Source organism: Trifolium pratense, linkage group LG5, assembly GCF_020283565.1.
Source record: "Trifolium pratense cultivar HEN17-A07 linkage group LG5, ARS_RC_1.1, whole genome shotgun sequence".
NCBI lineage: Eukaryota > Viridiplantae > Streptophyta > Magnoliopsida > Fabales > Fabaceae > Trifolium > Trifolium pratense.
The window spans coordinates 49,116,975-49,143,974 of NC_060063.1; the positions used below are offsets into that span (position 1 = coordinate 49,116,975).

Consider the following 27,000-nt stretch of genomic DNA (forward strand, 5'->3'; position numbering starts at 1 on the left):
TCTACATTTCCTATTTACTTGCTTGCTCCATCACTGCAGTAAAATAGTTTATTTTCCTTCTTTATTTCTTTTCTGGACTTAGTTTCCCCTTCTTTCTTTTATGCATGGTTGTCTTTCAAGTGCATATATACTAACAAGTTTGGATGGAAAATGAAAAAATAGTAGGTTAGAGTGACCAGTGTGGTGTATTTTCAAATGGATGGACCGGGGTATAATAAGGTGGGAAGATGAATTGATTGATAACTTCTTTTAAAAAGTAGTTTGCATAGGAAAGATTGATAGGAAAGTACCACACTTAATTTGGCTAGCTATGGCATGAGGTATTTGGTTGGAGTGTAAGGGAAGAGAAAATTTCTCTTTAGGCCCCTCAACAATCAACGTGCTCTAAAGCCCCTCAAATTGTCGAGGGACCTTAGAGCATATTGAGGGAGCTAAAGATAATTTTTCAAGGGAAGATAGCTAACGTTACGGAAGTGGTTGACAAATATTTTCCTTCCCGTTTGTGATGTCGCCATCATATATTTGTGCCATTATTGAATGTTATGTAACTTATGTTACATGCAAGGATACTCAGATAGTAGTAATATTGAAGATATTAATGATTGGTCCTAAATGATCCTCAGCATTCAAATTTGACAATGACAAGGACTTGAACAATGCGGACATAACATTATTCCAGGAACACGTTGGCAATTCAACAAATATTGAAGCATCTGATGTACACACAAAATCCTGTCGACTTCAAATCAAATCCTATAAATAAATTAATGTACAGTGATGTAGAAGCACAGAAAAGGAAAACTATTATTGTTTGTAAATGATTTTTGCAGTCAAGTTAGATTGTTCCTTTGAAATACTTGGTTAAACCTTCCCACCATTTATAGTACATTTGTCGGCCAACCCTTCCAATGGACGAAGTTACTAAGATAAGTAAAAACTCTACCAGCAGTGCAATGAGCACCACTTGCCAGTAGTATAATATATATCATCAGTAAGTAAAAGCTGCTTCATACTGGAAACGATCAAAGTCCAGACTAAAACTACTGGACTATTGCAACAACATCTTGTCCTCCTCCTGCAACTCCTTGAGCCGTCTCTTGGCATAAACTGTGATAATGACGGTTGTAGCCACAGTTAAACAGAAGCCTAAAGCATTGAAAATGATCTGCTGGGCAGTTAGAGATTGGCTTTCATTTGTAGCATCGGCCAATGTCCGAATCAAAATTCCCCTGCAGTAAATAGCCAATAAATTTAATAGGGTCCATATACTTTGCATCATTAGTTTCTCAATCTTTATAGCCAAACAAACATTGAAAATGGGTATCTTGGAAACTATGGATTATCAGAGGAACATAAAATACATGTGAAATGCAAGGAATTAATGGCGAAGTCATAATAAATATTATTACCTAAAATGCGTTTGCCAGAAATAACCATACAAAGGTAAATTCTTATATTGAGGGGGAATTAAAGAGGAAAAAGGGTCCAAGCATTAAATTGATATCACCATAAACTTAGGAGGAGGAAAGATTTGCCCTATTTCAAAGCAAAAAGATAGAACTTAAATTTTTTCCCATAAACTTAGAAGGAGGAAAGATTTGCCCTATTTCAAGGTGAAGGCATGCTAAAAGCCCTTAGTGAAGGGCTGCAGTGGTGCTTACAGATGGGATACAAATGCAATACAAAACCACCAGCACGAATCAAACACAGACCTTGCTGTCAACTTGTCGCCCCAATTGGATCCTATCAGTTAACTAACTCTCATATGCTAGAATTAAGTCTTAGGCTTGTGAGATGTTGACAAATAATATTAGAGGATGGGAACAGCCAAATAGGGTATTTTATTAAATCTTTTGCTTATGGAACTGAGTGGGAGGTGAAGTTTCTATAGGTGAGCATTCAGGCATTTCTGTTACCAGTGCCATCATTATGATAGACAATCTTGACAGTTGAGAGGATAAAAGCAAGTATATGATTAATTTAAGAAGCCACACATGCCATGCATGGAAAGAGAGCAATCTCTTACAGTACATCACAAAGCCCATTTGATAGATAGTATTCCTAATTAAGATCTAAATGAGAATACACACCGGTGTGAACCAAACAGCCAACTGCTCTCTAGACAGATTAATACTTCTCCAACCCTATATTTTTCCTATGTTCAAATTCAAGGAGGAATGGAAGAACAAAACAAGAGGACATGAGCGAAGATGCTCAGTTGTTCACAGCTCACACATGAAAATTGCCCCGAGTACAAATTGAAAAATCGACGAACTTCGATGACCACAGACAAATCCTTGAGCTGGATTGGAAACATACATAAGGAAGTTATATTGTAAATATAGCTACAAACCAAAAAGCAGTAGGCAAAAGCAATCTCCCACCTCAAAGTATGGAAATGATTAGGAAGGAATAGTTCACTTTCATCAATATATTAAAGATTCGTCAATACAACAAATCATTTCAAGATCTTGTGCATGATCAATAATGATGAGTGAAAACATGGTATAGAAATATGAAGAGTCTGCAGGATTCTCAATTACATCAGTAATGTAAAATCTAAAACCATAAAAGAAATCTAACCGAAGCAACTTTTACCATATATGAAGGCATAGAGTAAACAATTGTAAACTCAAGCCAATTACATAACCTATATTCACAGCACGGCATGGAAATAAAAAAGAAAGCAGAAAGTGGCCACTGCAGCATTATGTATACATAGAAGTTTCAAATGCAAAATTAGATATTCAAGAAATAATCATAAGTATATAAATAACCAGGTAAAACACAAATTCATTGCATAACAGAGAGAGAGAGAGCATACGTATAGATTGCAACAAATATTTCTGGCACCATTCCAACCAATGATCCAGTTATGTAAGGCCCATACTTAACATTCGTTGCCACAGCACAATAGTTGTAGACCATGTAAGGGAATGGAGAAATCCTGATTAAGGCAACTGCTCGGAATTGATGAAACCAGTTTCCTGCACCAGCTGATTTTAGAATAGAAGCCTTCTTTGGATACTGCTCTAACCATCCCTGCATAGATTCATAAAACATAATATCTAAATTAGTAAAGACAACGCAAACACCAGCATACACAAACTCAAAACCAACTGAGATTGAAGACAATGCACATACTTCAATTTTATGATGGAAAATCGAGCCAATGATAAAAGGAAGCGATACACCAATAGCCGCTGCAGATATTATTAGCAAGAACCCAAATCCATAACCAAGTGTCATTCCAGCTACCCACATAGAAGGTGTAGATGGCAAAAGTATAGTTGGGAAAATTGCTACTGAAGCAAACAACAAAATAGTAAGCACTGGAGGACTGAAAGTCTTTGTTTCCCAATTTATTATTGGAATAACCTCCTGAAAATACAAATAACATAACCCTTTAGAGAGGACATTAATTGACTCGGAATCATAATCAAATATATTAAAATTAAATTCATTGACCACAAAGAATTGCTTTCACTTTCAGCAACCAAAAATTTCAATACTTTGTTCCATATCATTAGCATTTAGCAACATGTAAGACTACAAATAACATTGATTCAGCAGCAATATAAGTGAACAAATTAAAAATCCTAAACAACAATTTATATCCAAAAACAAATTTTGATAACAAAAAAGTGAAAAACTTTACAACAGAAAAACAAACCCTAAATATAAAAATAGCCACTTGAGAAAGAAAAAAGCACAAATTACAAACCTTGTCTATGAGAAAAGGTCCAACCCACTTGATCACAGCAACAGCCGAAAACCCTAAACACAAAAACAACAACACCATTTTCACCCAATACCACACACCGGATCTTCTCGACGGCGGAGAACACTCCTCCGCCACAGTAATCGGTGGTAAAGACTCATCAGAGCTCAATTTGATATAGTCACCTTTGTTATCATCAGCTTCGATGATAATAGTGAGGTCTGAAACCACTTCCTTTTTCAATTCACCGCCACAGTCATCGTTACAATCCGTCATCTGAAAATGCAGAAAAATACAAAACCCTAATTTGCTCACAGTGATACCAAATTATGCAACCACCGAAAATAGTTTATTCTGAATGGTTGAACTTGATCATGTTATGTTAGGTGAATAAGGTTTTGGTGAATCGCTTTGAGTCCAATCATCAACACCACCAGTAATGTGAGAAGTGATTAAGGAATGAAGAAAACGACGATGGTGATGATGGTGATGATGGGAAAAGCGCGTTTGTTAAGTAATTTGGATTTGGAAGCGCTTTTTTTCAGTTTCGGTTTTCTTTTGTTTGGGAAAACCTATATGGGTGATTTTTTTGTACAAAACTGGAATTATTTGTTTAAACGATGTCGTTTAAGCCACGCGGCGAATGGGAAGAACGTTGAGTGATGGGTGTAGTGTAGCAACGGAAAAGAGATTACTTTGAAGTGGGGAATGAGGATACACTCACCGTCACCGTTACTGTTACGTGGAGTATAATATAATAATATAAAGGAAAATGCTAAACAGTGCCCGAGGCACTAGTTAAGGATGCAAAAATAGTAATTTGACATTGGAATTTGTGCAGTCAACTTCTCGAAAGTTTAAAAAGTGTTATTTTCTTTTCAAAACTTTCTAATTTTGGTTTCCTTAACCAGTGCCCCGGGGCACCGGTTAGCATGACCCTAATATAAAATATATAAAATATGATAATACGATAATAATATCACATCTTTTATTAGTGAATATGACTTTTTAGTAACATAAATTTTTTTTGTTGATTATGACTTTCTAATATAATTATATATGATGATTAATACGATTTTGTAAAAAAAAAATTATGAGATTGATTGCTCGTAGAAAATAAATTGTTGGCCTAATAGTAAAGATTTCAGTCTCTCAGACACTTATTATATATAGAGAAAAAAATAATCAGACACTTTAAGTAAAAGTTGATACAGTTAAGTTGAATGTTAGGTTGAATTAAAGTGAACCTTAAGGTGGGTAAGGAGGCTTATATAGGTCAAAATATGTGGTATTGGGCCGATAGTTCGGCCTAACCTAAAAATATGTTTAGTCTTTAGTGAAAAAAAAAAGTTATATATATTGATTTTTTTTTTGTCACCCTACTTATTTTCTCATGTGTCTTTTCAATTTATAAAAATACCTCTAGTAACTACTTAGGTAGTGCATATACCCAAAAAATCCTATCAGATTTATTTTTTTATAATGTTAATTAGCGAAAAATATTTTTTAATTTTTATAATGTCTACTACTTAAATATTTGTAAGTATAAACAAAAATGTGTGGGACGTATAAAACATGTAGAATGACAAAAGAATATCTCATATATGTTTAGTCCATGAGATATAGCCGAGGGAAAATAATTTGTTTTATAACAACAATAGATGTAGGTCAAATTTCGTTTTAAATTTTTTTTACTGAGAATTTCGTTTTAAATGTTGTAAATTGACTATTAGTACCTTTTATTAATAATTTTCTCATATAATTTTTCTAAAAAAAAATTATATGTTTAGAAAAATAAAGAATAGGGAGTTGGTTTGGAACAATTAAAATTATTCACATTTTTAATAGTATTAGATTTTTTTTATTAGTTTACTTGTTAAAAATAATATTTTTTTTACAGTAAAAATAATAATGTTGACTCCTTAAATAATATATACCCTAAAAATAAAACAAAAATTAAAACCATATGCTGAGTGCCTAAATTTTTTGAAAACGTTTAGGATGAATGCCTAAATTAGTTGGCTAATTAAATGTGTTTTATTTCTTCCTCTATTTCTTTGTGGCGCAACACCCCCATCCCATTTCATATTTTACGTACATTAGATTAAATAGACACTGCTAATGAGAAATTACTTGTATGAAATTTTGACATTATCATGTTAATTAATTAATTAAGTTTCTAAGCATCTTGCTAAGTGGGTTGCCATAATTTTAGTAATTTCGTTGGCGTGAGTATATACTTTTGGAATGTTTGATGATTGATAGGTTGATAGCACTTAATATATGATAAATTTGTGGAGGAGACAACTAATGCCGACATCAACCGACATCTCAGCAGTGTTTGAGGTGTAACCAACAGAAATTTGACACCTCATGATGTAGCACCGACTGGGTCTACAGTTACTACTTCGCAGCTTCTTTGGTTTGGTCCGAGTGGAAGTGGACAAATTAATCAAGCTCAGCAAACAGTTAACTATCCAAAATATAGCTCTCAAATATTTGAAAAAAAATGTATATTTCATATCGTCCTAAAATAAATGACTTATTTTTTATTTTGATCATATTTTTCTACTAATATATAAATGTAAATATTAGCGTATGTTTGATTTGTCTCGATGAGTATTTTCAAAATATATAATTTTTAATAAAATATATTTTAAGATATTAACGATTAAAGTCGTACATTGACAAACGTGACAGTGGTCAACTGAGTCATTTATTTTGGAACGGTCGGAGTATAATTTTTTACTTATAGTAGGATCGTCCTAATTATACTTTGGAAGATCTGGTGTTCGCATAATTTATTTGTGTTTGACGGAATAATGCAACTCATAGACAGAATTTGTGTGCAAGTCCTTTCTCTTTTTTTTTACCATGTGTTGCTTTTGGTTTGAATAGAATTTTGAGCATGCATATGCAACCTGCGCAGAAGATTGTCTCTAGGTGTCGACCCTTTGAGGAGTGTTGCTTTAAACGTGGATGATAGTGTCTTCTCTAACGTTGGTGTTGGAGGGTTCGGAGGTCTAATCCGTGATCATCATGATGACTTTCTTCACGGTTATTATGGTAGTAGTGGTGGCTCGTGTATTATCTATGCATAGATTTTAGCTCTTTTTCACGAGCTTCGCTTATGATAGGATCGCAGTTATAGAAAGGTTACATGTTTCTCAGATGCAACTTGTATTTAATATTGCTAAGAGCAGTATAAATGTGCACGATCTTTATTAGTAGTATCTCTTCTTTTGGATTGAGATGTTGACTTGACCCACACACTTCGTGAAGAGAATTTTGCGGTATATTATTTAGCTAAGTTAGCTAGGGGTTTCAGCCTCTTCGAGCCTTGTTATTCTACACGATGCTCTTCGTGATATGTCTCTTATTTTCCTTGCGGATGTTTTAGGTGTGATGTTTCCTTGTCGTTAGTTTCTTTCACTCTTTGTTTTTTGTTTTTCTCTTCTTTAAAATTTTGTAATGTACCCCTATAATTGGTAGTTTTTTTTTATATTCAAGAGGACCCGAGCCCGATAGTTGGTAGTTTTTTCTATTCATGGTGTAATTCTTGGCTATCTCAAAGAATTAAATGCTTGCTTGTGACAAAAAAGGACGAACTCTCAAGTATGCTTGAGAGAGCTAATTTTGAAAATAGAGGTATGTCATGCTAATTAGTGAGATAACCTCTAATTATTGACACTCTCATTAACAAAACAATGAGCTTTACATGTACAATTATAGCATTAAACAATAGTTTATTGGTTCCACTATTTGGGTAACAATGCTAACATTTTATTATCTTCATGTTTTTATATTGAATATAGAATTTTTCGTATTAAATATCCTAAGTGTGAGGTATGGTAATTACTACTTGAGTAATATTTCATTCGGTTGCATTCAAATTATGTTATTGATTGAAGAATTTGATTCTCATTAAGATGTATAAGTACAATGCATTGGTAGATCGTTATGTCAATCAATTTGAAGTTGTCGCAAAAAATCTATTGCAGTAATTTAAATTTAAATCCTCCAACAACATTATTTCATTCAAATTTACTATGATTAAATTCAAAATAGACATTACCATTTTCTTCCATAAGTGCTCTCCACAAGGCATATATACTCAACCAAGTGATACTCACAAGTAACCATTCCAAAGAAAGAAAGAAAAAAGTCATGCCTGTTAAATGTTCTATGCGTTTTTACATTAGTTGGAACTTGGAAGCAAGCAATGGCCACTTAAAATTAAAAGCAAGAGGAAAAAGTTGCAATAGAGTAATTGCAATCATTGGCAAATCTTCTAGAATAATCCATCCTTAATGAAACAAGAGCAAGCAAGCAATGGCCAATGAAAAGCAAGAGAAAAATGTGTATCACAATAATTGCAATCAATATTCACTTAGCAAAAAAAACATGTAAAATGAAATTTGAATGCAATCTTGATAAACCAAAATGAAATCCACTATTGATGATAGTGTGATAATAAATTGAAAAATCACTAAATTATCATAAGACATTTGTTACTATTAATGTTGAAATATTTATCTAAAATGTCAACTTAAAATAGTAATGCAAATTATCAATGTAAATGTCAACTTACAATAGTAAATGTAAGTTATTTTATTCATAACTTTAGTAGTATAAATACCACCTTTTGATTCATGTAAAAATGCACACTTTGAGTAATAAGAAATCACATCCAAGCTTCTCTCTTCTCTTCATTTCCTTAATTAGTATAATATACATTTGTAGTATTATACTAGATTAGTAATTTATATTATTTATATTATTATATTAGTTCTTAAATATTAACAAAAGAATAATATTCGATTTTCTCAACAGATAGTTATTTATTGATCATTGTTACTTTTTAGGGAGGAGGGGGGATGGGTATTTGTGGTTGCTATTTTGTAGGGATAGCCAAATCATGACCACTATTTTTTTAGAGTGTATTTTGGAATCAATTCATTCTCCCTCTGTGACACTATGTTTGGTTTAAGAGAAAGTTGAATAAAAGAAAGAGGAAGGAGAGAAAGATCAAAGACTATTCTAGTTTCCACCATTTGGTTTGCAATCACATAAGGAAGGAAATAAAGTGTTTTAGTGGGAGCCACATAAATTGTGATCCTCCCAAATATGGACGGAAAGTGAAACCATGCATGGTTTTTGGTGGAAATGGCACATGTATCCAAATTCCAAAATGAATTAAAAATTTGCACCTTTTTTTTATCATGGAGCAAATGATCGAATCTAGAATTTCTTGCATACTATCCAAATTTCTCACCGCTAAACCAAACTTAGTGGCTTTACACATTTTTAAAATTTTGTCCAACCACATTTTGTTTTTAGTTCGGGGCTATTTTTGTCATTTTAAATTTACACTTTTTTTTTCTCTCGCTTTCTTTTCACTTTCACTCAAACCAAACAATCTAAATATCATCTCACTTTCTTTTCACTTCCATCAACTTACTTGTTAAGAATCATGGAATCATAGGGATGAAGGTCATATGCATAAGAGAGGTAGAGAGCATAGGAATACTCATGAGGTAAAAGCTCATAAGAAATCATATTGATTGATAAAAGAATGAATAAAATGTACAAAGGATGACTTATTTATAGGATTATTTGGAGTAACTAACTCCCTAACTAACATTCTAACCTCCTAACTAACTTGATAATCTATCAACTAACTCTAGTTGATTAACTATCAAACTATATTCTTAACATCCTCCCTCAAACTCAACATTGGAAGATTCACCAATTTGAGTTTGGAATACAATGAAAATACAAATTTGTAGAACACCAAAATTACACAATGTACTAGTAAAGAACTAAACACCTAAACAAATCATAAGAGTAACATTGTTGCCACAATGTGTGTATGTGAAACTCAAACAAAGGGAAGTGCCAGACCAAAACTTCTACTAGAACATGATCTTCATTCTAACACAATTTTCATCTCTGATAACAAATCTCAGCACCTTATCATTGTCTGGTTGATAAACTGAACAAACTTGCACCAAATTTAATCTGAACCAATTACATTCAGCCCATTGTCTAGAAGTAGAATTGTAGGTACGGGTCCAAACTTCAAACATTTATAGGAAGCAACATAAACTTCAACAAAATAACTGTGCAGACCCCTTTACTCCATAAACTAGAGCAATATGATGACTCTTTCTCAGTACCAGTGATATAAAAGATGCAAATTAACCTTAAAAAAAAAGGACATCATCGTGGAGCTCCATAAGGTATGCAATGGACCCAAAATGCTCAAAACAATTTCCAAATAACCCAATTGAAGGCATGACAGACCAAGAAATATAACTTGAGCAATCAATTATTAAAGAGTGTTATGAAAGCTTCACACATTTGCAGCTATCTTCTCAAAAATACCACATACCAAGCAGGCCAAATACAACAACTAACATAATCAATTCCAGATTTTTGTCTTCTCAAATCAAAACCTTTAGAATTCAAAGCTGAACTCAAGAAGCAAAATAAACTCATGCAGTAAAACGTATCTTTCCAATCCTTCACTTTTCAATTCTCAAACTTATCTTCAATGAAAAGTTTCACAAACTATTGGGTAAAAGAAATTAAGGGATCAAATTGCTCTATGCCTTGAACCAAAAAAAAAAGTTGAGTCAGGCGCATCAATTACGGTTAGAGGCCCACTACCATACTTCCAAGACACAAGGCATCTTAATATCAATATTCTTGGAAGTATCAATCCAATCAATAAGAACATTTCCACGTAAACATGCAATTTTCAATTAGACAAATAATCTCCATGCTAAGTTGAAATGCATAAAAGAAATCCACAAGAAACTGTGACTTTACTTCATTTGCAACAAAGTCTACACTATTCACGATTGAGGCAGCAATAACAACTAATCATCAATCAATCTTGAATAATGTTGCATAACCAAAACTTGAATCATATGTTGCAGAACTGACCTCTATATTGTAATATCCCCCCTCAAACTCATAGTAAGAGAATTCGTGGTATGAGTTTGGAAAACAGAGATGACATAGGAAAATTCCGCCAGGATCGAAGGGAAAAAGTGAGATTGAATCGAAAAGGGACACGACAGCGAGCATAATATTGGAACGGTAAATCACTAAGATGAATCCACCGGGATCAAAAACTGTGATGCCTAAAGCATGATGGTGAGAAACAAAAATGATGCTCTCTGACGAACACAATAGCAAATCAGAAAACGGCTCACCTTTCTTGCTATCCTGATCTTGATCCTGCGAGAATCGGACGTTACCGTCGTGTTGACGCTTAATCTTGATCGGAGAAGAGAACGCTTTGACACATGATTGATTCAGCAATGTCATGCTAACTTCATAAGAAACAAATTCGGTTTCAAGATTCTTCGGTTTCTCGTCTTCTTCCGAAGCGGTGATGGTGTAATCGACATCACTGCAACAAGAATAACCAAGAAAACAAGTAATCTCCCCAATCTTGATGGAGAAACCATCAAAATCTGATGCAATCGAAGGAATAGAAACCGGAATGATTGGACTTGCGAAGCTACCAAAAAGGATTGAACCTTGTGAAGTTGAAGATTCCGGATCTTGAGGAAAATTGCTGAGAATTTCAACAACAGCAGATTCATCTTCTTCACAACTTTCAGAATCGTAAGCGGAAGCACAATCATCTTCATCCCTCGGGTATCGCTCTGATACCATGTTAAGAATCATGGAATCATAGGGATGAAGGTCATATGCATAAGAGAGGTAGAGAGCATAGGAATACTCATGAGGTAAAAGCTCATAAGAAATCATATTGATTGATAAAAGAATGAATAAAATGTACAAAGGATGGCTTATTTATAGGATTATTTGGAGTAACTAACTCCCTAACTAACATTCTAACCTCCTAACTAACTTGATAATCTATCAACTAACTCTAGTTGATTAACTATCAAACTATATTCTTAACATTACTTTTCCATCAACTTTCTTTCCTTTAAGATTATTTTCTTCAACTTTCTTTCCTTTGACTTTCTTTTCTCGTCCAAACACATCCTGAATCTCTACATAATGGTCTAAGCAATTTTGATTACAAATTCAAGTTACCCTCCTTCACTCATCACACACAAATTGTACGACACCATAGAGCTAGATGCATTTGCTGTGGATCAACCCTGCATTTATTATTATTATTGTCGTCGACTTATTCTTCCTCGGTGACATTGAAAAGACTTTGTTTGAAACAACTTACAATATTTTGTTGCTTAAATGAAAACTTTTTTATTTCATCAATTCATCATCATTATACCAAAATAACTCAAAATCATAGATTAAATGAAACTTTATTTATAATATATTACAAGTTATATTTTACGTAAAATATACTATTTTTTATTAAATTTTTATAATATTAATATTTAATAAAAAATTAAACCGCACTAAATTCGACCGAATAATTTATTTTTTTAATTAATCATCCAAAATTGAACTGAATTGTGAATTATCTTCCGGACTCCCATATTTCTTTTATACCCCCAAAACTCCCATTTTGCCCTTGAAAAAAAACTCGAAACCGAAGTTTTTTCGATGTTTTTCTAGTACAAATTCAGGAAAAATTCGGAAAACAGAAACCAATTTTTTTTTCAAGCACAAAAAAATCGGTAGATAGAAACCGAAGTTTTTATCGACGGCAAAAATGAAAATCCGGGGTGGGGGAAAGAAACATGGGGGCGGAATTTGGACAAAAAAACAAAAACCCAAGCTCAAGGCCCATCCACTATGACCCAACAGATTGGAGGGTAGAATGGGTATAACAAAATTGAAAGACTCTCTCTCTAACTCTGCCACTATTTCCACATTTCCCCTCACAACACCTTACACTTTCGCGCATAAAATCGAAAGGAGAGGATTCTAGGGTTTCGTTTCGTTTCGTTTCGTTTCGTTTCTACACATTCATACGTTCATATTCAATCAGGTGAGTTATCTCCTTCTGTGCGAATTCACGTCAACTTTGGATCTAGTAATTTCAGAAATTTTTATATTTTCCGAAAATTACCGGTGTTCCTTCAAATTTTCGATTTTGTGGTTTTATTGCTTCTGTTTATCGGATTTAACATCATTATTCCCATTTATTTGTCGATTTCGAAAATTATATAAGTTATCTAAGTTTTCATATGGATCGGATTGATTTAGAGTATGTTATAGCTGTAAGCGTGCAAATTTTTTGGATTATCTGTGATGATCATGCTTCTGTTTCAATCTGCTGGGAATATTTGAGATTTGATTTTTATGTAGAGATTGTTTATGTGTGTTAGGATCATGTATATTGAATTTGGTGAATTGTGGTTGAGTGTTAGTAAATCACAAACAGTGATTGCTGGAAATTTCTAGGTTGAATCTGATTCTTACATGATTTCTGTTTTTATTTGTGATAGTGTTTACCAAATAAAAATATACAAATGAAAATCTGTATGTTAAAGATCAAAATATTAAATTTGAGGCAAAAGGGAGCTTGTTCGATTTGCTAGAAAAATTGTTACTTTTTTGTTTTGTGTAGATAAAAATTGCTACTTTTTAATAGCTGGATAATTGACGACTTTTGAATCTTTCGTGCATGCTTTTGTTTTAAATATATTTGAGAACTTGATAAGTTGTTTCTGAGTTAGCAATATTATTTATGGTGTCTTAATATGTTATATGATGACCTAAATTTTATTCTCAACCCTAGAGACATGTTTATAAATTCACAGAAGTTACTTGTGTGTGGTGCCTATTGCCTTTTCATGCTGATTTTGGTCGATGTTCATATTAGAATTATGTGTCAACCTCTGATGTGCGCAAAATTATGTTAAAAAGGAGTTTTGGTTAGAAATATCCAGCTAGTTTCATAATTGCATTTTTATTGAATGGAAACTGTATGTCTGATATCCATTATCCCCTTTCCTATAAATTCAATTGTGTACTAATTATGGATGGATTGATTCTATGTGAAATCCCTTGTTTTATAAATTAAGGAATGATGTGCTCATACCCTCTTGATTATAAAACATTATAAGGAACTTGGAAGTTAAAGCTTCTTTCAGCTCTTTCCATTTTCAGGAATGGTTTATGATTTTTGAAAGTTTAAAGCTTCTTATAGATTTGTTTTTGTTTGGGTTAAGTGACCACACAAGACAACTGAATTTGGTAAAATTAGGACTTGGACGCCTAGGCTTCCGAAATTTCAGGTGTTAATATTATAGTACTAGCATTTATTATCCAATTCATATAACTTGATTCCATGATTCTCTTTAAAACTTCCCTCGATTTAGGTCTGCACATTATGCATAATTATGCAGAACCGGTGTTTTCATCCAATGGCTTTATAGGCTTGGTAGCGTGAGGAAAATGTAGAAGGAACAGTTTCCTTTAGCTTTCGAAGTTCTTTAGTTAAGATGCAATAATGCTTAGATTTGGAAGTTAGGGCCACAATTTTGCATACATTTTTTATATGGTAAAAGTGTATTGTCTTGTAAGCTTTAGGTCGACCATTCCTTGGTAGCTCAAGTTGTGTATACTACATGTATCCCAAGGAATGATTGACAATGTCTTCCTTTTTGTAACAAATATATAGCTCTTATGTTGTAGCTTTTCCCAAAGGATATTGTGATGTATGATCATACATTTAGTAGAAAAATAATGTGCGGTCTTACACTTTCCATCCTTTTGTTTTTTCTCTTTTGGCAAAAGTTCAAGGCTAGTCGTCATTCTATCTCAGTTTTTTGAGATGGAGAGAAAAGGAAAGGAGGGGGATTGTGATATAATATATGTTTTGTTCTGTTCCACTTAATTTCATGCAATTTTTTATTTCTTTCTTTTTCCTCCTTTTACATAGTTGGGAAAAGCCTATATGAAATATTGTTTGGCCATGTGCAGGATGACAGAAGCAACAGAGGCACCATTCAGACCACGAGAGAAGCTTATCGAGAAGCAAAAATATTTCCAGAATATGCGTAATCATACTCACTTGAAAGGGCCCTATGACAGGATTACCTCTGTTGCTATACCCCTTGCTTTTACTGCAGCTTCCCTTTTTATGATTGTAAGTTCAATTGTGATATGCATTATTTTTCTTCATATTTTGCTGTTTACTTCGTCAGCTTGAAGTTTACAGTGTGTATCCACTTGTTTATAGCATATCTTATAAACAATACTTTATACATTTGTTCAGGGACGAGGGATCTATAATATGTCGCATGGAATAGGAAAGAAGGAATGACTTGACTTCTGATGGAGGAGGTGTTTTGTAATACAGACCTAACAGAACCTCCTCATTATGGCCGTGATGTTCTTTGCTGCATCCATTCTTTTCTCTTAATAAAATTGCATAATTGCACAGTTTGACCACCATTGTGGGTTTATAACTTGAGTGATAATGGTTCATTGTTTGTTTGATATAATCAATTTTTGACGAAGTGGCTAGTTTTTGCTGGTTTTTTATTTTTGTCTCGTGCTTTTTTATGGTAAATTGTTCCGTCTAATTTATGCTTCTTGATTTGCATGTGCTAGGCTAGATAAGCTTTATACATTTCAATTGCCCCTTTAGACAGTGGTTACTACTTGCTTCTAAGGTGGTGGTCTGCCAAAGACTGACAAATTTTACCTGCAATTTCATCAAAATTTAGTAGGTTTATAAAGTTGGGTCTAGCTAACAAGTCCCCTAAGAGCTTTTTTTTTTTTTTGACGAAAAGACGATATTCATTCATTCAAATCGGCAAAGTCCCCTAAGAGCTTTGTTAAGGGGGGAAATATAGAGTTTATGTTGAAAAGAATAATACCGAGACTTTTAAGGAATTGAATACATCATTTCCACTTAGGGAACTTGTTAGTATTTGTCTACAAAGTTTATAATAAAATTTTTCTTAAATTTCAAGATAATCACTAAATATGGAGAATAAAAACTGGACATTAGAACAATAGCAACATTAAGATAACTGCAAAAGTAATGGCAAAAATTTGAGCAAGTGTTCGGGTGCTATCTCAGATAAGTAGAGAGGATTAAGATAGCTGCAAAAATAATGGCAACCCCATTAATTATGGTCGACATTAGAACAGTAGTAATAGTGTTTACTGTGTTATAGAGACTGCAATATTTCCATCATCTCACTTGAGGTCCTTACATCTTTCTCACCAAACATCACTCATGCATTTGTGTTGTATTCCCGTAGTTGAACCTTCGTGCAGAAACAGGTTTTTCTTTATAAGTTTAGAGACTTTTATTACATGAATGACCAAACTCAGACTACTACATACTTTTTCCCGCATAGAACGACAACTATGCTAATGTATAGAACAAGTCTTGTTGAAATTGCTAAACAGAACTTTCATCTCAAGTTAGTTATGGCTATAATATCTAATTGTAGAAAATTGAACGTAACCAACTTTAACAAGTTGCCACTTATCTTGAGACTCTGCAAATCTGCAATCAACGAGTTCATTTTGGCGAACAACATGCCATATTATTAGTGGCCAGAACCTATCTTTACTATCGCATACCTGATTTGTTTGTCACCTGAGCTGAGTAGTCACTGCTATGTCCCCAAAAACCTATTTAAAACTAATATGCATGACTTTCTCTGCCATGTTTAGTTCTAATGTAGCATTATATATCCTTTCACATATCGGTTAACATTCTGCTCTTGAGAGTAATGGGACTAAGGGGTGTTTCAATCAATGATATGATACTTCTTCTAGCCAAGTCCATATCAACCTTGATTAGGTTTAGCTGACCCACTAAATTATTTATTTTGTAAATAGTCATTGAATAATTTTATTATTTTTCGAACCACAAACACCACTACTTTCTGCATCTTGCTTCCTCAACATGTGCCCCGAGTGGTTTCTATTTCCTGGCCCTGCTATTGATTTTGTTGTTGGCATGAGTAGCGCTACCAACACTCATACTAACATTATCTTTTTACTATTGAGAAATCCATAGAGGTACTGCCATTTTATGCTAGACCATCATTTTTAAAATGGAGAGACACATGAATTCATTCAATAAAAGAAAAAGTGTTGATAACGAACGTATTGATGGCTGTGAAAATGAACAAGTATAGAAAGGGTGTTTAAAATGTCTCTTTCTTTTTGTATCAAAGTGTTCAAATATCTCCATCAATATTTGTCATTAGTAACGAATACACTGAAATTAATATTTAAAAATTGAAAGGTTAATGCATTTTAAATTAGGTACAATTTCCCGTTGATTATGATCTATCAATTCTTTAGTTCAGCAAATGATCAGACATAATATGCACTCATAGGCTTAATGCAATCTATAAAGTATAACATCAATCATTCATGAAAATGAAAAAATTGCTCTACTTGATTTGTTAACATCACTTGTCCAACTTCTTGCCATGATATTGGCAATTTTCTCAACCCAAAAAAAAAAAGTGATTATTTAAAATTGAGACATCTTAACAAAATTTGTCCCCAACTCTTGCTTGTGCATGTCCTTGTTTTAGGCTTGGTTTCGTGGAAATGGATTCCTCGTAGTAAGATTAAATGTGATCTCGTTCGATCTATTTAAATAGGTTTGAATAATTTTTTGTTTTAAATTTGTATCGTCTGATTTTAATCGTAAGACCTGCAGCACATTAACTATGCGACTACGTCATTTTTAACTGTAGAGAATCTAGGCTCCGGTTTTATTAAGTATTAGATGTATGTTACTTTTTTTTGACAATATATTAGATGTATGTATTATATCTTATATATCCCTCGCCTAGTTTTTATGTAGTAATAGTAAATTATAAGTTAGTGATATGTATGGAAAATAAGTTTAAAAAAAAATGTTAAAGTGCAAATTCAAAAGTATGCTTAATTTTAATATGAGAAATTTAATCAACCAAATACTTTTAGAACAATAATGAATTAACATTAGACCTCAAAAAAGAGTGTAATTATAATTTTAATGCAATAGTGACTTTCAAAAAAAAAATGCAATAGTGGGTCTATTGATCTCTATAGCCTGCTGGAATGAATGAGTGTTTTTAAAGACTTCCAATACAATAATACCTACACGTGAATAATGCACATATTAATATTTTTAATATACCCAACCTCTTTGCTTCATGCTATTTATATTTGTTTTTTCATTCTTAATTACTCAAATTCAGTTGATTTTTAGTTAAAGGGTATCTACCATAGAAGCCGTCAATCATGCGTAGCATAGGAGTATATAACATTAACATCTCAAAATCTAAACTTCACCTACTTGCATCCAATTAAAATCATGTGTTAAAATTGTATAGCTTTAGAAATTTAATAACCCAACAGAAAACAGCTGGAGTTTGATGTGTTAGTTTAGATTCTACTTTTGGGAAGATTTAAAAGATAGTTGTAGGCCTGTAGCTGTAGCTTGTAAATTAAGTAAGATAAGTTAATTAGACGTCTAATATTGTTTGATTAATTATATGGTGTGTTTTTAATAAGTACGGAGGTGGGTGCTGAAGAATTTTCAGTGAAGGAATGACATTAGACCTCATTATACCACGTGGTATCATTTGATGTTGATGATTAATTATATGGGTAGTGGTCCTTTGAAATCGTAGTTTGTAAAGTTCAAAATCCCCTATTATTGGTAATTGTAGTATTACTAGTATAAGTAGGGATGACATGAAAACCAAAATCCGATAGACCCATCTGAATCTAAATTCAAGTTAACGGAAGAAACCAGAGTTGACTGGATTTGAGTTTGGGTTCGGGTGACACCCGAATATATCCAAACTCACACCCGAAACTCATTCACTCACCCGTTTATATATTAAATTATTTTTACCCATATGTATTTTGCTTCCTTTTATGTTTTTGAATGCTGTACTGGTGCATGTCGTAGTGATGATAACATTTGATGAATTATTTAGTAAGAAAAAAAAACTATTTTGAAATTTACAAACTATATTACCAAATTATGCTACATTTTGCATTTTATTAAATATAGTTCGGGTCGGGTTTGAGCGGATAATCAATTATGCGTGTTCTTGTTTCGGGTTTGGGTGAAAAAACTCGAACCCAGCGGGTGCGGGTGTGAGTTTCATTTTCCCACCCGAACAACATTTGAGTTTGGGTTTGGGTGGCACCCGAATATATGAATGTGAGTTTTGGTAGTATCAAACCTGCACTCATGGGCACCCATTGTCATCACTAAGCATAAGCATATACAAAGGCCACAGGTGAAAATAGGCAAATTTCAATAGTTTTATACCATATTTAGTTTTTTAACTGGTGTCTCGGGGCACTAGTTATGTTGAAAACCATTTTCTTTATATTTTGAAAATATAGATTACACAAGTTCCAAAATTATTTTGCTATATTAGACTCTTTAAGTAATGTCTCAAGGAGGCTAGTTAATATTTTTCTTAACTAGGTTCCACGATTATTGTTATGAGCAAGTTATGATATTTAGATGGCAAACTCGTCATATTTTGCTGGAGAGTTATGATTTTGAACCATTACTATCAATTGGTCCAATTGACCCGTCCCGCTAAAATACCAAAGTAGGATGGGTTGACCCACTGATCCGTTGGTCCACCATAAAAGAGGCATGGAGGATTTTTTTGTCTTATATCTCTATATGGTCTATTCCATTTTATCTCGCTTTAGGTACTCCTTAATGACGCGGCAAAAACGAGATGGGGCGAATTGACTCATTTTGTCATCCCTAGTACTATTTATAAATATGATGATTTAATATAATTTTTAATTATTTTTACGGATTATATATTTATAATTATATGATTTATAAAAAAATTAGGATCAAATTTATAACTTGTAAAAATCACATATTTCATGAATAGTCCTCATCAGTGTTGCCCTCATCAGTGTTGCCCTAATTAGATCATTAAACCTTAAACTTCAGTCTATAGCACCAATATAATTTCCAATCAAATTTTGACTTTTTGCCATATTCTCCTACCATCATGCAAGAGTTTCCCTTGTATTAAAGACAAACTCACCTAACTATAACTTAGATGCTAATATATCGTAATTATACTTGTAATGTTGTTTGGTCATAGGAAGAGGGAAAAAACTATCATTTCCTTTTTGTCAAGAAATTTAATGGTTAAATATTTACTTTTCGAAATGAATAAGCGAAAGATTATGAATTTTGATTCTACCCCTACATATAAAAAATAAAATATCCTACTAATTAAACTATACTCGCAAAACCATCATTTCTATTAAAATTAAAAAGGGAAAATATTATTAATTGTTGGTTTGGGCTCGGTGTAGAGTGCAAACCCATCATATCATGCATGTTGAAAAAATTGAGGGTACCATTAACATGGTCACATGGAGTGGCATATGCCCCATTTCACCAACCACTCACCATCTTGAGGTTTTGCTTCCACGTTTCTACATGTACGTTGCCCCCGTATTTGCTTGCATTGCTGTCTCTTAGTTGGCATACTAGCTAGTGATATGATATTTATGAGAAGTAGAAGCTTTTTAATTATAACTTGTATTTTTTTTCAAAAATAATATTAGGTAAGTTAGTTCTCAAAGGGTCACCAAAATTAAAACATACTCAAGGTTTTAAATAGGGAGTATCTCAAGACTCAAATAACATTTCTTACAAATTATCAACCAACAGAATTTTACGGCAGTAAGAGTTGAGCTCACAATAGTAAAAAAAAAAAACTATTATAAATAGGAAAATGCTAAACAGTGCCCCCGGGGCACTAGTTAAGGATACAAATATAGAAATTTTATCTCGTAAATTGTGCATTCAATGTTTTAATAAAGTGAAAAGTTATTCTCTCTCATCATTAACTTTATCATTTGTTTCCTTTTTTAGTATGCTTAACTAGTGCCCCAGGGGCACTGTTTAGCATGACCCTTATAAATATATAATTAAGTCGAACCATCAATTCCACCAACATGCAGTGATTGATTACATAATGTATGTATGACTATATATTTTTCCTTCTTTATTTACAAGACTCTTAAACACTTTTTACACATTAAAAAAAAAATGTTGTTAGGTGGGATGAGTAGTTCAATTGATTGAACTAGTTGAGTTAATGATTAAAGGAGTCGGAGGTCAAGCGTTCAAGTCCTGACAAAGTGTTAGACTAACATAACAAATAAAATACTAACAATTTTCCATTCGAAAAAATATTATTTTTGTGTGACTATTACAAAAAATTACTCTAATATTAATATTTCATATTTCAATATAAATTAATAGTGTTAATAAGGAATATATTTTAAAACAAATGCATCTAAAAATTTGTATAGGAATTTATATTTAAAAACACACAAATATTTTTTATTTCTAAATAGAGAAGAGAGGGTTATAATTTGATATTGCATGTAAAAGTGTGCGAATAAATTATAATCATTTAATTTTATTATAAAGTTGATTTTTTTCATTATATATTATTTATCATCTTTCACTACAAGAAAAATTGACATTACCCACAACCAAAATATCTCAAAAATGTTAAAAATACGCTTATATGTGACCCTTTGTTATGGGCACAAATGAAGCCATATCGCAACTATTTTAATGAGAGGTATAAAATGGACAATACTGTTACGCCGAGAGTGTTGAGTTTCGCTCGGCCTATTATAATATTGTAGCACAACATATGGCAGCAGACCACTTTTCACTCTTCTCAGTTTTGCTTTGGAGTATTTGGCAACATAGGAACAATAAATTGTGGAGAAATGAAGTAGAATCAGTCAATGTTGTGTGTGATCGTGGCATACTCTTAACAGGTTGGAACCAAGCACAAGAAATGAAACAAAAGCAAAGTAGAATTCAACCAACTATAGCGGGTACTAGGTGGTCCAAACCATCTATTGGAAGGTACAAATGCAATATAGATGCATCCTTCATTCCTTCTCCACTATTCTCAACAAAGTGGGTATAGGAGTATGCGTTAGAGATGATCAATGAAGTTTTGTACTTGCTAAGACGGAATGGTTCTCTCCAATTATGAATGTGGACATTGGTGAGACATTGAGATTGTTGCATGCCATGAAATGGATTCAAGATTTACAACTAGAGGATGTGGATTTTGAGCTTGACTCACAAATTGTTGTAACTAAATTTCATAGTAAGAATAGAGATGAGTGTGAGCTTTGTGATATTATTAAGGACTGTAGGACCATGTTTAACACACATTTTAGAAACTCTCGGGTTGAGTATATTAGGAAACAAACCAATGAGGTCACTCATGTATTAGCAAGAGAGACCACATCCTTAGCTAGTTTCCACATTTTCATTGATGTTTCTCTTTGTATTCGTGATATTATTATGAATAAAATGGAGTAGATACTTTACGTTCAAAAAATATATCACCAAATGTATTATTTTTATTGTTTTTACATTTCATCTAATGCTAAAAGTGGTGTTAAGGGTCACATCACATGTCCCTAATTTTTGCTTGTTCGTTAGAGAACCCTACACAACAATGATATGGTGAAGTTGTTCCAATGTTAGGAGTAATCCCTTCGGAAGCCTCCCAATATAGAATATTTGCTAAGGTTTCGAGGTTTGATACTCGTTTTTGTCCTAGTTAATTAATATTTGGACTTGAATCACCACGGAATCATGGTCATTTTTATGGTTATGAATATTTTCTCCAAGAAGATTATGGTTATTAGTGTGAGAAAGATAGATCTTTCTATGGACCCAAGAATATATAAGGATAATTGTTCCTATGACGGTTTTTCCATTCTCACGATCCACCCCTTTTCCCTCCATTCTTCGAAGATGTGATTTCATCGATCTGAATCATTCATATGGATGGATAATCATATGTTCTTGTCTTGGACATATCTTAGTTTTGATCCTATGAAGTATTGATATTGGGTCACTGTGTCACAATATTGGATGTAGCCTCACACTTTATAGGGATCGAGCTTACATACAAAATATTTAGTCTAGATGGATGAAAGAATAATTTAGAAGATTTTTAGTTTTGTGTCCTTAAAAAAAATTGATGACTTACTTGAAAGTCATGAAAATACTAAAATGACTTAAGATATAGTTATTCTTAAGGCGTAATTAGTAAAATGGTCCCTTAAAGATATTTTTGGTTTCACATTGGACCCTTCAAGAAAAAAAGGTCTGAATAGGTCCCTTAAAGAAAAAAAGGTCCGAATAAGTCCCTTAAAGACATACTCGTTAATCAGTTTGGTCCTATTCAGACCTCTTTTTAAGGACCAAACTGATTAACGGAGATGTATTTAAGGGACCTATTCGGACATTTTTTTTCTTTAAGGGGCCTATTTGGACCTTTTTTTCTTTAAGGGACCAATCTGAAACCAAAAATGTCTTTAAGGGACCATTTTACTAATTAAGCCTATTCTTAAAATATGGAGTTGGCTTTAACTCATTCTTACAAGATCGACTTGTATGATGATGATTTCCCTCACTTATAAACATATATTCAGACAATCTTGCATTCGATGTAGGACTTCTTTTAACACATCTCCTCGCACCCAACACTATTGGACTTGGTATACGCCGATATAAATGGTGGATGATCCGATCATAAACCTAATTGCAGGCGGCACAACTGATTATGGAGGAGACTCTGATACCCTCTTAAAATATGGAGTTGAGTTTACCTCGTCTTATAACTAGTTGTGGGATTTTACTGACAGAGTAACAAAAAAAAACGAATTTAAAAATGAGAAATCTGAGCTGATGTTTGTCTTGTCTTCATTGGAAAGTGCATGCATTCTCGTTTTTCGAATTTGGCGCCAGAACAAGTCAACGGTCAAAAGGCAGCACAAGTGGATGTGAGACCCAAGAAACTAGCGGGAATTACGAAACAAATCACAAAATCAAAACCACAACAGAAAAAACATAAAAAAAAAGGTGGACCTTAAAAAAAACCCTTCTGAGCTGTCACGAACGTGGCACCACTCGATGGTGATATTTCTCACGCGACACTTCTCATTTTTGCCCTTTCCCTACAGCCAAAAGACACTCTCTCTCGTTGTGGTGTGGCTACCAATTTGGAATCATCCATTTGGATTTTCTCTCTCTCCAACATCCTCTCACGCCGTTCCCTCAGACCATACACACACTAGGATCAATGAATATTTTGAAACATGGTCCCACGTTACAACTACTTTTTTAGGTTCACAATAACCAGTCCCTGATTTGGCGGGAATATCGTACTACGTTCCCGCTACGAAACACCAGACGGACGTTTGTCTCTTCTATTGTAATGGTGCCGGCTAGGGTAATAGTGTGAGTGAGTGAGTATGAGACGTGCTTTTAAGACGTGGTTGTGTTGCATGTGAATTGTGTCAGTGAATCACATACTATACTCTATACTCCTATACTCGTGGCTGTGGGCTCCAAGCTAGTTGAGGATAGGTAATGTTAGGTGGCAGTGGAAATTGCCCCTTTTGTTTGTTTAACATGTCCTTTGCTGGTGGCTGGCTCACTCAACATTTCAAATTCAAAAATCATCGTTCCAATAAATGCAACATAAAAAATACTCATCATATCCAATTCTGGATATGCTATGCCTTCTCTGATATCTTGTGAGACGTTGCTTACTAGTTACTACTACCCTCTTCGTCGCAATTTGATTAACACAGTTGACTGTTGTGCACAATTCACACATATTATTTTGACTTTATTTTTCTACTAATAAACAAAAATTAATATTAGCATATAAGATGTTTGATTCGTCTCGATGAGTATTGTCAAAATATCAAAATTTTATAATTTTTATAGTTGTCAAAGTTATGCATTGCATGCGTGAAACAATCAACTGTGTCAATCAAATTGGGACGAAGGGAGTAATTGAATGAGTTAGCAAAGAGAAAAAAAATTAACTAAGAGTCATTCACAATCTATGTTGCACAGGTGCGGGTACGGTACCGGTATCCGGTACGTGGTACGGTATTTTTAGAAAAATTAAGGTACGGGTACGCTTGTATAATTTTTTTTAATATAGTTATATACTTAAAATAATAAAATTATATTCTTAAAAAAATAATTAAACATAAAAAATAGCAAACTTTAAAAGTATTGTGGTTTACACGTTGAGGAAATTAGGAGTAGTAGTAAGACTATGCGGCTCTACTTTTAAAAATAAATAAAAAGGGAAGGAGACTGAATTGATTCTAATTTTAAACTAAAATGAATCTTTATTAAAACAATAAACAAATAAAAGAAGAATGGGATTGGAAAGTGTTGCAAAAAAAAAAAAGAATAGTTTTTGATGAAATATGTACCACGTGTGTACCCTGAGAGTACCACGCGCGTACCCCGAAAGTACCACGCGTGTACCCACATGAAAAAACAAACAAAAAAACTCGGTACTTTGAGGGTACGTACCATGGGAGTACCATACGCGTACCGGTACCCGGTACGTACCCGGTACCGGTACTCTGTCTAAAACGGAGTACCCGTGCAACATAGTTCACAATAGATTTATCTATCGAGAGATATTCTTAGATGGTCTAAGTGACTAAAACTGCATAATCCATCCGACCTCTTTTATAAGCAAATATATTAATTTGTATATTTATTAAGAAGTTGGTTTTTTGTTTTGATTTTATGTAAAATTTCTATTACAATTACTGAAATGATCTTACTGATATATTAAATTTGCATTGGACTTCACAATCATCTTAAAAAGTTGAAGAACTAATGAGGATAATTTTTGAAAAATAATATTAAATAAAGTTAATTTTGATAATATTGGCTGATATTTAAGTTCAAAATTTTTTGTTGACTTATAAATAAGATCGGAGGGAGTATAATCTAATTAAATAACTTTTCAAACTTAATAAAAATTATGAAAATATAGTCGTGAGCTTGAGTAAACTTAGTAAAAATTATGAAAATATAGTTGACAAGATAATACATTATATATAAGTTAAATTTCTAGTCACTAAACTACTTGAAAAAAAATAAAAATAAAAATTTAATTAAAATGATGTTGGGCTTAAAGAATTTGAATTTTTTTTCCTATTATTGATGAAAATATAAAATAATACAATAATATGGAACTTGTGCAAAAATAATAATATATTGTACAATATGGTTTTCAAAACAAAAAAAAATAATAATATTGTACAATATGTCTGCCTATCATATGATTTTTTGTTTTTTGAAAAGGTAACAAATGCTCTTACTAGAAAATAGAAATATATACTGTCAAAAAAAGAAAAGAAATATAATTGATTCCATTTTAAAAGAGAGAATCTCAACATTCCAAAACTATTTAAATATTAATGCCGGTTTGGACGATGCTAAGATAAGTTAATTAATTTTAAATCACCACCGTAATGAAACTGAACACTCAACAAACAGGAGACAAAATTATAGATGAAACATGACTAAATCTAGCGTTATAGACAAAGAACGAAGTAACAAAGCAATATTAAAATTGAGTGGAAGATACAATATACACACTACAAGAAGACGGATACAACAAAACCAACCGAAACAAGGGACGGAGGAAAAGCCCAGAAAAACGGCATCGTCACGTTCGTAGTTTGTACGTCATAAATAACCATGTACTTCCTCCGATCTTAAATATAAACAAATGTATAATTTGAGTAAAATATATTTGGACCTTTGCTTATATTTAAGATCGAAAAAAGTACAAAGCATATTATTACACCTTAATTACCAAGATTACTCGATTGTTACCATGGTTCCAACATGCCACGTGGGTTGACCCCTCTGGTTAATCAAAGATTCAACAACAAATCTTCTTTTGTGTATGTTGTTTGGGCGGATTCTAGCGTGAGTAACTGAAACATATCCCTCACCTGTGAGAGAAGTAAATTACTGGTTATAGCAGGTGTAACTGGTAAAAGAAGATAATATTTGTTTTTACTTTTATATTTGACAAAGGTTATTTTTTTTAAAAAAAAAAATCACATGCTCTGTCTGAGTGCTCACAATTCTAAGTAGTACTGTTTTCCCAAAAAAAATCCCTCTTCTCGTCTTGTTGCTCCTTTGAGATGGTGCTACATTACACTGTCATTTCTTTCCTTCTTCCTCTTTCACTTAATTTCTTTGCAATATAAAATATGCTATTGTTTTAAATCATCAAGAATATGATGAAAAGGAAGTGTAAATGGGGGGTGTTTGTAATTTTATGAAAAGAAAGTGTTATGGGGATAAGTTCGTTTATGAAGCAAAATGATAGATTTGAGGGAAAAGAAAGAAAAAAAGGGAAAACGATGAAGTGATTCATGATCATGACTAAATCTTTTACCCAGATTGCTAGAAACCGTAGATCTGCACACAAAAATTTTGGATTTTT

At 32.9% G+C, this 27,000-nt stretch overlaps 3 protein-coding genes across 3 annotated transcripts; 1 reads left to right on the forward strand and 2 right to left on the reverse strand.

The window, feature by feature from the left end:
• Positions 1–735: 735 nt before the first annotated feature.
• Positions 736–4,405, reverse strand: LOC123887240 (transmembrane protein 64-like). The gene is made up of 4 exons (XM_045936520.1): positions 3,725–4,405; positions 3,145–3,381; positions 2,825–3,042; positions 736–1,229 (listed from the first exon to the last, which is right to left on the reverse strand). The coding sequence occupies exons 1-4, from the start codon at positions 3,995–3,997 to the stop codon at positions 1,049–1,051; spliced, it is 909 nt and encodes a 302-aa protein (XP_045792476.1). The 5' UTR covers positions 3,998–4,405; the 3' UTR covers positions 736–1,048.
• A 6,207-nt stretch (positions 4,406–10,612) lies between these two features.
• On the reverse strand, positions 10,613–11,509 carry LOC123886837. Its single transcript, XM_045936116.1, has one exon. The coding sequence runs from the start codon at positions 11,507–11,509 to the stop codon at positions 10,613–10,615; it is 897 nt and encodes a 298-aa protein (XP_045792072.1).
• A 1,021-nt stretch (positions 11,510–12,530) lies between these two features.
• On the forward strand, positions 12,531–15,175 carry LOC123887242. The gene is made up of 3 exons (XM_045936521.1): positions 12,531–12,671; positions 14,612–14,777; positions 14,907–15,175. The coding sequence occupies exons 2-3, from the start codon at positions 14,613–14,615 to the stop codon at positions 14,952–14,954; spliced, it is 213 nt and encodes a 70-aa protein (XP_045792477.1). The 5' UTR covers positions 12,531–12,671; position 14,612; the 3' UTR covers positions 14,955–15,175.
• Positions 15,176–27,000: the final 11,825 nt, after the last annotated feature.